The 16,577-nt window shown below is 32.6% G+C and overlaps 1 protein-coding gene and 1 pseudogene across 1 annotated transcript in view; one reads left to right on the forward strand and one right to left on the reverse strand.

Annotated features, from left to right (window-relative positions):
• GALNT13 (polypeptide N-acetylgalactosaminyltransferase 13) overlaps nucleotides 1–16,577 on the reverse strand; it is a 595,329-nt gene that overhangs the window by 382,722 nt on the left and 196,030 nt on the right. The window contains exon 3 of the mRNA XM_051986368.1: nucleotides 539–707. Within this exon, the coding sequence (XP_051842328.1) occupies nucleotides 539–707 (169 nt within the window). The remainder of the gene's footprint in view (nucleotides 1–538; nucleotides 708–16,577) is intronic.
• LOC127553440 (histone acetyltransferase KAT8-like) lies at nucleotides 1,799–3,494 on the forward strand (annotated as a pseudogene).

Here is a 16,577-nt window from a genome sequence, read left to right on the forward strand (position 1 = left end):
TCATTTAAAATCATTTATTTCACATATATGTTCCCCATACAACTGTCTGATAACTGAGTATTCTCATTATAAATAGCTGGGGAAATTGCTTAGTTAGTTACTAGTAGCCATAATAAATAGAAATAGAAAGCACATAGTGTCATATAAGTTATAGGTTATTCCTATTTTGATATATCTAAAATGAATTTTTTGAAGCAAAATGAAACAGATCTTCCTATACCAAAAAATAAATCTTCCAGAACATAAAACAAGATAATACAAGGTACAAAGGACTTACTGAAACCTGCTAAACTAGTGTAAAGCAAGATTTTTACAAATCATACCTTTTTCAGGACCAATGTAATAAGTCTACTTTTATCAAACATATATGCTTCACACAAAATATTTCCATTATGAGTTTCAGAGCTATCCTAAAAGAAGAGGTTCTGAAAATGAAATGACATTAGCTGTTCACTATAATATTTTTTCAGACATTAAATTAGTCTGTGATTTGTTGAGTATAAAATTGACATCATTCTGAAACACATTTTCAACTTACCCTTCTAATCTTACATCTGGAAGACTTCTGTTAAGTGCAATCAAATCACTAGCCATAAGGTTAAATTGGTTGATTTTAAACAGCTCTTTCATTTTCTCCTGGTCATCTTTAGGAATTCGCACTGCTTTCCCCATCTCTCCTGGCCCTTCTTGATTTCTTGAAATAACAGCTGTAAGACATACATGTACAAGGACATGTACACAAGATTTCAGTGTGTTATTTATATAGTGTCTCCATATACCAATAAGCAAGTCTTTTTAAGTAATTTATGAACTTTCTGCATTATTTAATGCAAAAGCACCTAAATGAATAAGATCAATCACAACCACAAATTCATATGCTATTTTCTATGTAGAAAGTATTAGCTTGTTGAAATCAAATTTTTGAAAACATCGAAAATTTATAAAATAAAAGTTTCAAAAGGTCAATTACATGTGATTGATAAATATATAATTTCTTTGATATTTCAAGAGTTTATGGTTTCCCCATTATGGGTATTCTCTCCACTGATGTAGGCAATAAAACATACATGTTTTGTAGACTATTTTGGTGAGTTATTTGAACAAAAATTAAAATAAAATAAAACATAAGGCATTCTTCTCCAACTAGGTTAGATGATAAAAAGAATCTTAAATAGAAGCCTTTCCAAAGCTTGAGATCTCTTGTCCTAGTCTTCAAGAACTTATGTTTGACAGAACATAACAGAAACAAAGCATTAAAACATGAACATTGCATGGATCAATTTAAATGATTCAAATTATAGATATACAAAGATAGGTATCTAATAAAAATACTGCTCAGAGTTTGAATGTATATTAAGATTAGTTTCAACATACAAAGAAATTCTTGCAAGAAATGTCAACTATTTTTTGTTTACTTTCAGAAAGGAACAAAAATCTGAAAACTTTAAACTAGAAAATTTTATGTTTTAAAAAAAAAAAAACACATTGTCCCATTCCCTAAATTCTTCATTGAATCTAATGATATTTTCTTTCCATATGTCAATTTTTATTTTGGTCTTTTGTATTCCTTAATTAGAATTCTACTGTGATTATTTTTTTGCTGAACATTTTATCGCTCAATAACGACAAAATTGAAGAAGGAGCCTACTTAAATGAGATTACCAAGAGCTTCCAAAGCCTGAGCTGCAGGTTCCTCATTTTTAAACTAAGGTTACTGAATTTTCCCTATTCATTCTTTATTGAAAAAAAAATCTAAAATGTACAAAATAAATCCTATAATTTACTTTAAAATGTACTTATGTGTTATCAGGTAAATTGAATAAAATGTTTAAAGATTTAATGATGCAAGGGAATAGAAAATCCATTTGAAACTTCAACAATATGTTTCCTGGATATGACACTTAGCTAAAGAATTATAAATACTTGTAAAATTAGGACAAAATTTAATATTGTGGTGTGCTTCCAATCCTCTCTGAATCTTTCAGATGGCTATATCTACACTGAAAAAAGCTTGAAACAGGGTTAGGCAGGTAAAACAAACAAAGATGTGGTTTTCTGAGCTAAGCATCTGAGTGTGCATTGAAATATAAGAATGAAAGAGAATTAGGGTTTGAAAACTGGGGAAACCCAAACTGTTTGGTAAATAGAGGTCAAATCAATATTGTCTAAAGTACAGGAGAAAGACACAAAGAGAGACAGAGACAGAGAGAGACAGAGACACACACAGAGACAGAGAGAGGAGAGAATGAGGGAGGGAGGGAGAGAGGAAAGAAGGGAGGAAAAGATCGAACTGGGGCTGAAGGGGCCTCTCCTCCCTAGGTCATACTTCTCTGGTCAGAGATCCTGGTGGAGATAGGAGAAATTAATCCCTATCTACTTCTGGATAGTAGTTGGCACTCAGCAGAGTTGATTTAATCCTGTGTAAATGATCAAAATGGATGATAGGAATTATATGTACATTATGTGGACTTTAACCATCATTTGGATGAATGGGTCAACAAGAATCAGATGGCCTTTACCAAAAAGGTGAGAGAAGTTGTTCAAAAAAACTCTGAGAAGTACATAAGTGAGTAGGCAAAGCAGCCTGAGTGCAAGATGACCTTAAAATAGTAATGTAAGCATGATGAGATTAACCTTGTGCAGAAGATCTATTCAAAAGGGAATCCCATAACAGCAACACTATAAAAGGAACATGAAGAGATTAACAAGGTGAAGTACATGGACAAGATTCATATTGGGAAATATGAGATTGATGCATGGTACTTCTATTCCATTCCCAGAAGATTATGGAATGTATCTCAAACTTTGACTTTGGGAAAACTTCCTAACGTACATGAAGCTTGAGAAGAGATACCATTTCCATTTGGGACAATATTAGTGGAGACAGCCACCTGGCAAGCAAATCTACCAACAGAACATCATCTTCATGTATGAGGTGGATGGCAAAAACCATAAGATTTATTACTAGAACCTGTATCTATTGGCCAAATTCTTCGTGGAGCACCAGATCCTGTACTTTGATGTGGAACCATTTGTCTTCTACATCTTGACCAAAGTGGACAGGCAGGAAGCTCACATCCTAAGCTATTTCTCTAAGGAGAAGGAGTCTCCAGATGGGAATAATGTGGCTTACATCTCGATCCTCCCCCCATATCAACACCAAAGTTATGGCAAGTTCTTCATTGCCTTCAATAATAAATAGTTAAAGTTAAAAAGTATAATGGGTTCTCCAGAAATACACTATTAGATCTGAGCAAATTGAGCTATTGTAATTACTGCTCCTGAGTCATGCTGGAGACCATGCAAGACTTCCAGGACACACTGTCTATCAAAAACTTCAATTAGATCAGCAGAATCACTCAAAGTGACATCATCAACACTCTGCAATCACTCAACATGGTTAAATACTGAAAAAGTCAGCATGTCATTGCACCGTCCCCAAGGTAGTGGAAGAGCACCTTAAGAACTACCAATATAAGAAGCCACCCATATAAGTGGATTCAGTTTGTTTGACTTGGGCACCATCTAAAAATAAGCAATCAAAGTTGTTCAAGAAGTGAGTGGTGTTCAAATCAGTCTCCCTGCACTTACCTGCATCTTTCCCCATTGGCAGTTTTAGACCTATGATGGCTGCCTTTTTTTCCCCATTTGTAAATATGTATAAAATTATCTGCCCACTTTCAAGTCTTAAAATATATATTTTTTTAATAAGGATACTTTAGCTTGTCATTGTAAAAACCAATATTGACTACCTTAGAATCTGGCCTTCAGAATAAAATAAATGCTCATTTTAAGCTAGGACAAAATCTTTTATGAAGTATCCTAAATCCAAATTCAAAGAAATGGTTAAATTTAAGGATCTTAGCTAGCTATAAGAGTTCTGTTCTTTGTTTGAAATATTTTGGTAGATGGGGTAAAGACTTTCTAGGGCATAGTAGTCAAGATTCTTGGGAAAAAATAAGAAAATCCAAGAAGAAGAATATCACTGATTCTCAGGCAAGTGTTTCTCCCTTTCAGGGAAAAATTAGCTAGAAAAGTCTGTGGGTTTTTAAGCTGACAAGTTTTTAAGCTGAAAAAGTTTGATAGAACCTGTTCTTTTCTTGAGAAATGGAGTGCAAATTTCACATGAATCAGGAAGTGGATCACTCAAGTGATATTGCAGCATCTACTGCCAGATGTGTCCAGCAGAGCAGTATCCTAACTACAATCTTTTTCAATTTTCATCCTACCTAATTTCATTTCAGACTGAAAATTCTAATCACTCTCTTTTCCTTGGTTATCTCTTCTCTCTAAGTTTTCATACTACTCTTTTCTATTTCTTTTTCCACCTATGGGGCTGCTGTTTCTTAGCACACTTATGCTGGATCAGAGACAATTAATTGCACAGTGGATAAAGTATTGTGCCTGAAGTCTGGAATATTTGAGTTTAAATTTTACTTCAGATACTTATTAGGTATGTGATCCTGTAGATAATTTAAATATTTACCTCATATTTTTTCAACTCCAAAATGGAAATAATAATAGCAACTATCATCAGTTTTTGTTGTAAAGATCAAATGAGACAATATTTGTAAAAAAAAAAATATTGATTAGCTCAGTGTCTGATACAAGAAAACTTTTCAGATCTTTCTGGGTGGTAGTGCCATCATTTAGTTGATATTTTATTTAATATATATAATATATATATATAGTTTGTACATGTCTAGTGTCATACCAATCAAATGTAGAATAAATTATTGTATAGAACTGGAAAACATGATATAATAAAATTAATTTAGAAGAACAAAAGATCCAGAATATCAAGGGAATTCATAAAAAAAAATACAAAAAATTAGTAGCTTAGCAGTACCAAAACTAATGCTCTATTATAAAGCGGCAATCATCTAAACCATTTGGTACTGGTTAAGAAATAGTAGTGGATCAGTGGAATAAATTGGCTACACATGACACAATTATCAAAGCCTATATTAATCTAGTATTTGATAAATCCCCAAACTCTAAAGTCTAGAATAAGAACTCACTATTTGAAAAAAAAATTGCTGGGAAAACTGTCAAATAAGAAGTCAGGAACTTGACATAAACCTACATTTCACACTAATAAAATAAGGTCAAAATGGGTATATGTATTGGGCAGAAAAGACGATATCATAAATAAATTAGTAGAACAAGGGATAATCTGCTTATCAGAACTTTGGAGAAGGGAGGAATTTGTGCCCAAAGAAGAATCAGACAACATTAGGAAAGGGGACAATTTTGATTACATAAATGTTTGTAGCAGTCCTTTTTGTGATAACAAAGAGAAATGAATAGATGCCCAACAATTGGGAAATGGCTGAATGTTCTGCTATATGAAGATAATAAAATATTATTATTCTATAAAAAATGAACTAGATGATTTTAGAAAGGCCTGAAAAGATTTTCATGAACTGGTGTGGTGCTAAGTGAAACAAGCAGAACCCGGAATACATTGTACATGATAACAGCAAGAATGTGTGATGATCAACAATGAAACACTTGATTCTTCTCAGTGGTTCAGTGATCCAAAGCAGTTACAATAGACATTGGACAGAAAATGCCATCTGTATCCAAAAAAAGAACTAAGGAGAGTGAATGTAAATCAATATATTCTATATTCACTTCTTTTTTCTGTTCTTTATTTTCTCCCATGGATTTTCCCTTCTGTTCTGATTTTTCTCTCCTAACATGATTCAATAAAGCAATGCATATTAAAATAAATAAATAATAAAATTAATTAATTAATTGAAAATAAATAAATATGAATAAAATAAATAAAAATGATGAATAAATGAAATTAAATAAATAAAAACAAATTTTATGAAAAACATTATTTTTAATGTCTAATTAGTTTTTAGTCTCTCTTTCCCTGGCCCTTTATTGGACATAAATTTTATTTCATGACCTAAAAAGGAAGCATTTGTTATTCCTGTCTTTCTTTATTTGATTGTGAGGTTTTATGCCTTAATACATAGTCAATTTTTATGTGGCTGCCATATGTTGCTCAGAAAAAAGTGTCTTCCTTTCTGTCCCTATTCAATTTTCTCCAGAGGTCTATTATATTTAAGTTTTCTAAGATTTATTAATTTCTCTCATTTCTATCTTGTTTACTGTGTAGTTAGATTAATCTAATTCTGAGAAAGGAGGTTCAGGTTCCTTAATAGTAGTTTCACTATCTATTTCTTCCTGTAACTGGCTTAACTTCTCTAAGAATTTGAATACTGTACCACTCGGAAAATATACATTTAGCATCAATACCACTTCATTGGTTATCATGCCCTTCAATAAGAAGTAGTTTCCTTCTTTACCTTTTAAAATTATATCTATTTTTTGTCTGCTTTAATTGAGATCACAATTAATTTTCCTGCCTTTTTTTTTGCTTCAGCTGAAGAATAATAAATTCTTCTTTAGCCTTTTCCCCTTAAACATGTGTTTCTTATAAAAAAAATGTATTGTGAGAACTGTATTTTTTAATCCACTTTACTATTTGCTTCTGAGAGATCTTCTGAGAATTCATCCCTTTCACATTCACAGTTATCATTACCAGTTCCATATTTCTAACCATCCTATTTTCTCTCCTGTATATACTTTTGTTCTCTCTTTCTGCCCTGTCCCTCTTTAGTAGTGTTTTGTTTCTAACCCACGCTGTTTTCAACCTGCCCTTCCATCTATCACTTCTGATTTCTTTTCTCATAACTTTCTCCTAGTGTTTCTGCCCTCCCTTTCATCCAGCCAGGGCCTTTCCTTTTCCCTTTCTTCTCCTAATTCTTTATGGGATAAGGTAAAATCCTATACCCAATTGACTCAATATGTTATTTACTCTTTGAGCCCAAACTGTTAAAATTAAGCTTAAAAAATGCTCATCCATTCCCTTTTTAAATTTTTCTAATAGATCTTTTGTGCTTCTTCATATGATCTAATTTGGCCCATTTTACCTCCCCTTAACTCTTTTCCCACTACTATTTTTTTTCAGCCTTTAATGCCTTTTTCTTTGATATCACATCAGAGTCAATTCATTAAAATACCATCCATCCACATATGCCCCATCTAAGAGCTCCAAATAAAAGATATAGTTACAAACATAATTTTCCCATTTAGGGATGTAAATAATTTAAGCTTTACATTTTTCTGTGTACCTTTCTATGCTTCTCTTGAGCCCTCTGTTTGAAGATCAAATTTTCTGTTTAGTTCTATTTCTTTCCAATAGAAAAGTTTGAAAATCCCTTACTTCATTGAAGACCCTTCTCCTCTAAAAGGTGATTCTCAGTCTTGCTGGGTAGTTGATTCTTGATTCTTTGCCTTCTGGAATAGGGTACGCTAGGCCTTCTGATCTTTCTTATACAAGATGCCAGATCCTGGGTAATCATGACTTTGGTTCCTTGATATTTGAATAGTTTTTGTCTTGTTTTGTTTTGTTTTGTTTTTATTTTTGTTTTTGTTTTTCTGGTAGCTTACATTACTTTTTCTTTGAGATTATAAATCTGGAGTTTTGCAACAAAGTTTCCTGGAAATTTCCTTTCATTATTTCTCCAAAAGTAATTGATGTTTTCTTTTAATGGTTATGTCCCCCTCTGGTTCTACTATGTCATGGCAGTTTTCCTTGGTGATTTTTTGAGGAATGCTATCTAGACTCTTTTATAATCCTGGCCTTTAGATAGAACAATAATTTTAAATGGTCTCTCTTGAATCTATTTTCCAGTGCAACTGTTTTACCAATGAGATATTTCATAATTTCTCCCATTTTTTCACTTTTTAGTTTGTTTGATTCTTAATGTTTCATAGAGTCATTAGTTTCCAACTGCCTAGTTTTCAATTGCCTAAACAATTAAAAAAAAGTCTTATTTTCGTTAGTTAGCTTTTGTATCTCTTTTTCCATTTAATTTCTGCTACTTTTCAAGATGTGTCCTTCAGTTACTTTTTTTTTCCATTGACCACTTGTGTTTTTTTCCACTATATGTATACATATGTATACAGTTATCTTGTTGCACAGTAAAAATCAGATCAAGAATGAAGAAAAAGGAAAAAACTGAGAAAGAAAAAATAATTCAAGCAAATAACAGAGAGAGTGAGGATGCTATATTGTGTTCCATCCTCAGTTCCCACAGTTCTCTCTCTGGGTGTAGATGGCTCTCTTCATCACTAAACAAGTGGAAATGGTTTGAATCATCTCATTGTTGAAGAGAATCACGTCCATCAGAATTGATCATCATACAGTCTGCTGTTGACATATATAATGATCTCCTGGTTCTGTTCATTTCATTTAGCATCAGTTCACATAGGTCTCTCCAAGCCTCTCTGAAATCATCTTGCTGGTCATTTCTTACAGAAAAATAGTATTCCAAAGCATCTACATACCATAATTTATTTAGCCCATTCACCAATTGATGAGCATCCACTTAGTTTCTAGTTTCTTGCCACTACAAAGAGGGCTGCCACAAATATTTTTGCACATGTGATTCCCTTTCCCTCCTTTAAGATCTCTTTGGGAAATAATCCCAGTAGAAACATTGCTGGACCAAAGGATATGCACAGTTTGATAACTTTTTAAGCATAGATCCAAATAGTTCTCCAGAATGGATGCATCAGTTCACAGTTCCACTAATAACGTATCAATGTTCCAGTTTTCCCACATTCCCTCCAACATTCATCATTATTTTTTCCTGTCATCTGAGCCAATATGATAGATGTGTAGAGGTATCTCAGAGTTGTCTTAATTTGCATTTCTCTAATCAATAGTGATTTGGAGCAATTAGGTTTTTTTAAAGAATTGATTTCTTCAGTGTATTTTTTTTTTTTTTTGTATTTGGCCAAATATACAATTGGCTTTTCTTCAGTTATTTATTATCTTTCTTTTTGCAAGGTGTTAACTCTCTTTTGCATAGTTCTTGTTTCTTTTCCCAATTTCTCTTCTACCTCTCTTATTTGCCCTTTAAAATATTTTACAGGTCCTTCCAAGAAGCTTCTCTGGTCTTGAGATCAATTCATATCGCCCTTTGAGATTTTCCATCTGGGCATTTTGTCCTTGTTGGAGTAGTGTTTTGTTCTTTCTGCCACCATAGCAGCTTTCTATGGTTAAGGTTCTTTTCTGTTTCTTGTTCATTTTCTTTCTTCTTGTGATGTTTAAGATCAAGCTCAACTCCTGGGGCACAGGGGGCACTGTCCCAAGATTCTTGAGCATCTCTGAGTTTTGGCTTTGAGTACAAAGGCTCATTTGGTGTCTTACACACACCATGGGGTCACTTCACTGATTCTCTCTAGGCAACACTTTGGTTTACAGAGTGGACAATTTGCCTTGTGTGGTGGGACTGGAGGCTGCTCCACTAATCTGCTCTGCTGGACTGAGGGTAACAATTACTGATCTGTTGTCATTAAGAACTTCTCACTGGCTTTCTTGGACATTCTCTGAGTGGGCTGAACACCCCTTTTATCTTAATGAGACTGACCTTTTTTGAAGTCTTCCTAATATCTTGAGCTAGACTGTGGTTTCATTTCTTCAGACTCTATTTAGAGGCTTAGTTTCATGTGGTTTTTGAGGGAAACTGGAAAATTTAAAGCAGCCTCCTGGTTCCACTCCCCCATCTTGAGCTAGCATACTTTTAATGCTTTAACAGTTTAATAGTATTTTAGAAATATCTCATCTTATCTTCAGAACAACCTTGTGAGGCAGATACCATGTTGATCCATATTTTACCAGTGAAGAAACTGAGGAAAATAGAGATTAAGTGGTCTGCCCATGGTCACACTGTGTCTAAAGCCAAATTTGACATTGTATGGCCAAACAATTCAATAACTAGACACCAACTTTCTAGTTTTGCATTTCTCTGTATTTAGCTATGTAGAGGACTGCAGATGATGAGGAACACTGGGAAAGGTATATTGAAGCAAGGATACTAATAGCAGGATGTTTTACTCAGTGTAATTAATGAGATAATGGTTCTCTAGTTCACATATACTTAGTGTGATATAATAATGTAAGCACTGTAGTTAGCAGATACTTAGTGTGATGTAATGATGTAATGAGACAGAAATATTTAAGAGCTGAGAGGACTGGAGACTAGACCTCAAGCTCAAACTCAATCTCAGACTCAGACATGGACTCAGAAGAGACACAGAAGAAGACAATAGAAACATAGATCTTCCTGGTCATTCTCCTGCCCTTATCACTTCTCTACTAAGATCAAAGCTCATCCAGAGATCCTCCAGAGACCTAGTCTGGACATAACAAGCTAGGCTGAGATTTGGACTTCTGATGCATTACTAACTTTATATAATACCTGTCACAAGTCTTCAAATTCTTTATAGTGTTACAGAAAATCCAAGATTTTATTTTCTCTTGTCTTATCCTTCAAGAAGCTATGTTAAGCACCACTTTATAATGAGGCATCTGAACATGATTTTTAGGAAGATACTAAATTATAACTATGTGATATTATATACTAAATGATATAGAACAGAATATAGAACTCAAAGAAAGAGATTATTAAAAATTTTCATTACATACTCTGTTATCCACATTCTTGAGAAAACTAAAGGAAGCATTTTGGTATAGAATTAGGGATGCAACATGTGAAATTATAGAAAAGTAATCTAGTTCCTCTGAAGTTGGAAGATATTGAAGATTTTATCATTTTTATAGGACTCTGAGGTTTCATTGCTCCAGTGTTAATTTGTTGGTGATACAGTAGTAGGCTCAAGTATTGAGAGCTCTGTGTTCATCCATTGGGCAAGTTTTATTTTATGTATGATGGGTAGAGTGTGTGTGTGTGTGTGTTTCTGTGAGTATGTGTGTTTCTCTTCTTTGCAACATGAATAAGTTGGAAACTGGCAATGCATGACCCCACAATTCATCTCAAGGCTAATTAAAATAAATTTAAGTAATAAAAACCACCCAGTCTGAGGGAGTTTTATATCATAATATGTTTTGTTGGTATGGTATGGAATGTAGAATGGTAATGTAGAACTCCACTTTTATTCATTGTTATTTATTGTACATTTCAATTGCCATTCAATTACCAATTTGAACTATATATAATGTAATACGAATAACTTCTAATTGGGTGAGGGAGGGAAATTCAGAGGAAATAAAAGGTCACAATCATGCATTTGGGCAGATATGAACTGAAATCAAATTGTAAAAAGCTGGTAATAGCCAGTGGTTTTTACATCTACAAAGAAAGTGATTATATAATAGTCATAAGTTGATTATGATGAGAACACAATTTTTCTAATTCCTTTGTTCATAGTAATCTAAAACTTAATTATTTGTTGCTGATTTTACTCCACTGATGTTTTGTATTTAAACTATAACACTACTTTCATGAAATCCTAGTGAATAATTTATAGAGCCCTATATGACTTCCTTTTTAAATGAATTTACTTTAATCTCTCCCTCATTGATTTAAGCTTAATGACACTTCTCTAGTGCTGAATTGGTCATTTTTCATGTAGAATAGGGAGACTTTTCATCTATTAGAAATAATTAAATTTATCTTTTAAACTAAAAATATCAAGATAATTGGATTTATTGGTCTATTAAATTATCTCACGGCTTTATGTAGATAATGATTAGTATGTTGTATATTCACATACTACAATTAAAAATACCTCTTAAATCTATTATTTATGTACTTTTAGTGTAAGTAGTATGTAATCCATTTGAATATAAATGTTACTTTTGTCTATTATTTATTACAATTTTATCAGTAGATTCTGACAATTCTTGGAAGTTCAAACTTTATGAGAACTAATAATAAAGTCAACATTATTTGGCATATTTCCTTAGAATACACAGTGAATATTGGAGAAAAAAATGAAAAGAAAAGAAAACAAACTGCAACAATTTAGAAACAAAAAAAAATGAATTTGTCCTTTGCTTTTGCTACTTACTTCCTTACTATTGTGACCACAAGCGAGAAGAAGTATAATTTTCTTTGGACTATGGTTTTCCTCTCTATGCAATTATGGCAATGGGACAGAATCACTAAGTTTCAATACATCTCTATAGGTTATGAAAACTACACTATTGGTCCATGAACAGCATTACTTCTATGCTAACAATGTATTCCCTCTGTTATCTTTAGTACAACTTTGTTATATAGTTGTGAGATCACTTATCTTAAAGTTAGATTACTACATATATTATCTTGGAAATTTCACTCAGTTTTCATAGCCTCATTGCCTTCATCTATAAAATGTGTATAATAATACTTATACAAACCATTTGGTTGTTATAAGCTAAGCTCAACATGCTAAATAAATATCCATAATTAATGTATAATTAATATGTATACCTCCATTGTACATAGTTTTATTAATATATATTGGTTTATATTATGCTAGATACGTCAAAGATATCTGAAAAAATGCATTTTAGGATTTCTTCCATAATAGTTTATATAATTTGAACCTTTTTTTCCTCTCTTGCTGTGGATCTCAACTTTGAAAATAAGTGTTAAACTATTTTCTCCTGGCAAGTAAGAATGTATTATACGTGAGCCCAGAAGAGCAGTTTTTCTTCATTATTCTACTAAAGTATATTGGATGAAACCATATGTTTGAGTATTTATATTAAAAATAAGTCCATTTAGTATCATATGTTTTAGATATTATAAACCAATTAAGGTATAAACTTATCGTATTCAACATTAACTAAAATAGTTGTGAATAAAAAAAATAATAAACCTCTGATGAATCCTTCCATAAACACATAATTATGATACATTACAAGTTCAGTATTATAGATATGAAGATTTTTCAATACTAGGTATACTACATTTACTTATAATTGTGTTAAACTCTTATCTGTGTACCAGGTGTTTTCTAAGATAATCTGCATAGATTTTCTGCTTATATAGGTGAATAATCAGTTACTTCAGTACTTCAACTTCCCAAACCCAATCAAAGGTCAAATGATCATAGTAAATAAACATTTTATGAATTTTGGCATTATCTATATATATAAAAATATTTTATATCTCTGTTTTATCAACTAAAATATTAACAACTGTTAATTTGCCCTATATATAATAAAAGAAAATAAATAAATCCCTCAAAAATTACATAAAATTATATTCATTTTATCTTAATTAATTCATATCTATTTATAACTTCCCTAACTCCATGCACTTTTTAGAGTATTCAGATTTTTAGTCACCATATAATTGTCAGTTTATGGGAAAATAAGTATTTGTTTCTGCCTCATATATTTCACATTCCTCATGTGGTTTCTTCTTGTAATCTAAACTGTCTTTTTCAGTCATCTAGTGTCTAGTAAAAGCCAAAACAACTTGAAACTAAAATTAAGCAGTAGAGTTCATTATCTATTTCCCAGTATACTCCTCCTTTGTTAATAATGAAATTTGAATAGATAATTTAATCTCAGGCAAAAATCTCTAGAGGAACAAATTAACTAGCCTTGATTCAGATCCTGAAATGAAAACATTAAAAATTAAACTATGCACCAATCATGTTTTCCATTTTTAGTGCTATATGTCTAATAACCTCCAAAAAGTCCCCACATAACAGCAATGATGATTTTTGTTAGTGGAAAAAAAATTGAAGCATGTACTAATATCCTATGAAAACAAAAAATATGCCTAAAAGGCCATAAAATTGATTTTAAACAATTTGAGGATATTTTCTTTTGGAGAATTCATGTACAATGGAAACTTATGTGATATTATCCAATAGAAAGGGATGTCATGGATGGTTATGATCTACATTAGGGGAGGGAGTATTTATATGGATGAAAGCACACATTAGCTTTAAAATTAAAGAGTCCAAACATATAACACTTAATTAATATCAAATATTTTCATATAATGTAAATAAGAATTCTTTTTCAATAGTAATTTACAGAAAGGAAGATATAAATTATTGAACTATGAGTCTCAAAATATTTTTGTAGCCTTAGGACATATCTTGAAAGTCTTCATCTTAATGGTAAAGATAATCAAATGAAGTAATAGTTGCCTGTTGCTTAGCACAATGCCTAGCACATAGTAGGCATTAAATAAAGACTTATTTCTGTTTCAGGAATAGATGTTATTAATAGTTAATAGACCTAGTTAAAAGAAAGCAACAATAGCCAGCTGAAATTGAAAGCTTTACTTGGTAAGTAAAGACTTTGCTGCTGCTTTTAAAAATAACAATGTGAATTCTGGGTTTAAATGTGTGCACCTACTTCATCTACAATTCTCACAGGTCAGCTGTGCTGCTGCCCTGCTGTGCCAAAACAGTAGCTGAATTCCAGCCAAAATACATTTGCCATTCGATAGGCCCCTGAACATTGTGACAGAAATTAAATGCATTAGAAAACACTCATAAGAAAATTAATAAGTTCTCATTTTCATAGAAACATATCAGGAGTTAAAAAAGTCATTCTTCAAAAATTGTGTACAACATCTTGTTGGAATCTTTACAAACTGCTAACTAATTAGAGTTGATCTGATCTTACAAGAAGATGTTTTGGGCCAGAACTTGAAAGAAGGTACTAAGTAGAACTAATTAGTACAATGCTTGTGTTTACACCTTTACTCATCGGAGTTCACAAGTATGCCAGCTTCACAAAGTAAACTTTGTACCTTTGTGAATTCACACCTCCCTTAAAGCTCTTAGGGCCAGAGAGCACGATGGGAGAAAACCCATAATCCCTCTCTCTCGTATCCCACAATTCCTCCCTCTTGTATAAAAGAAACAGACAAAGGCTCTCGGAGGGATTTCAGCAGAATTACGCCAGAAACCCTCTCCCCAAAGCAGTTAGCCTATCTGGTCCCTTCCATTCACCATTTTCTGGATCTCTCCACATCACCTGGCGATTATCTAAAGATAGTGGAGCTGCTCGCACTGGACACTGCTCTTCTGATGGGTTATAAAACCTGTCTGCCGGAGCCAGTGCATCTTTATCAAAGATTAAAAAATGAATGGTATAGAGAACTAAATTTAGAAGTTCTCTAGGGTTACCCGTGGCTCCCCCTTTCTTTTGTTTTTGGAGGAGTGTCTTAAAAGAAGAGCCCACATGGAATTTTTAAAATCGATAAGAAAGGTAGAGGAAAAATTGAAAAAAAAAAAATGAGAGTAATGCAAAAGGAAGCTCAAAAAGCTCATGAGAAGAATGCCTTAAAAAGGTAAAATAGTCAAAGAGGGGAAAAGAGTAAAAAAAAAAAAAAACCTCAATGTGGAAAATAATTTCTTAAAGATTAGAATTGAACACATGGAAGCCAATCACCTTATGAGAAATGAAACAACAAAACAAATCCAAACAATAAAAAAAAAAAAGAAAATAATATGAAACCACATTGAAACAACAACTGGCCTAAAAAAGAGAGCCAGGAGACATAATTTAAAATTTTTTTAGTCTATCTAAAAGCCTAAAAAAGATCTAAAAACAGCCTAAATATTATCTTTCAAGAAATTGTAAAAAAACAAACAAACAAACAAAAAACTGTCCTAGTATTCCAGAACCTGATAGAGGATAAAACAGAAAGTGAAAAAATCCACCAAACATGTCCTGAAAGAGATTCCATGATGTAATCTCCTAGGAATATTATAGCTAAATTCAGGAATTCCCAGGTCTAGAAGAAAATATTGCAAGCAGCCAGAAAGAAACAATTCAAGAGCCAAAGCCAGGATAACAGAAGATTTAGCAGTTTGTACATTAAAGTATCAGAAAGCATAGAATATGACATCCCATAAAAATATTGCAACCAAGAATCACTTACTCAACATCAAAACTGAGTACAATTCTTTAGGGGAAAAGTGGATATTCAATGAAGTGGAGAACTTTCAAGCATTCATTATAAAAAGGCCAGAGCTGAAAAAAAAAATGATTTTCAAGTACAGGACTCAAAGGAAGTATGAGGGGCTAATCAGGAAAGGGAATCCATAAGGCACTTAGTAATGTTAATCTATTTACATTGCTACATATGAGGATGATAATTCTAACTCAAGAGCATTGGAAATTGTCACTGCTGCCACTGATCAGATTTCCCTAGTTCTACTCTTGATTTGATGGGGCTAGGACTGTGCTGTAATCCCACCCTCGTGCAACAAATTTTTCCTGATAAACTTCTAAGTTGTCTTTAGCTGGAAAATTATTTCATTTTATCTTTTTTGGCAGAGGTCCTGATGCTTTAAAATTTGTTTAGAATTATTATTTGAAGTTGTTTCAAGGGGCATGTGGGGGGTAGAACTCAGAGAAGTCACTGCCCTTACTCCACCATCTCAGCTCTGCCTTTATGCTTCAATTTCCACAACTGTAAAACAGAAATAATCAAGGTTATTGTAAGGATAAAATGAGGTAATATTTATAAAGGGCCTGAAATATATGAAGCACTTAATGAAGAGGCAGCTAGTTGATGGAGTGGCAGGAAGACTGAATTCAAAGCCTAAGTCTGACCTTCATTTCTTTGCCACCCTGGACAAATCAATTCAGCTCTGTCTGTCTCAGTTTTGTCTGGTATACAATAGAGAAAAAAGTAACACATTTACTGTCTAGGATGCTGTAAGGATTAAATGAGACAACATTTAAAAAACATTTAGGATTGTACCTGGTAAATAGTAAA

Source organism: Antechinus flavipes, chromosome 3 (genome assembly GCF_016432865.1).
Source record: "Antechinus flavipes isolate AdamAnt ecotype Samford, QLD, Australia chromosome 3, AdamAnt_v2, whole genome shotgun sequence".
NCBI lineage: Eukaryota > Metazoa > Chordata > Mammalia > Dasyuromorphia > Dasyuridae > Antechinus > Antechinus flavipes.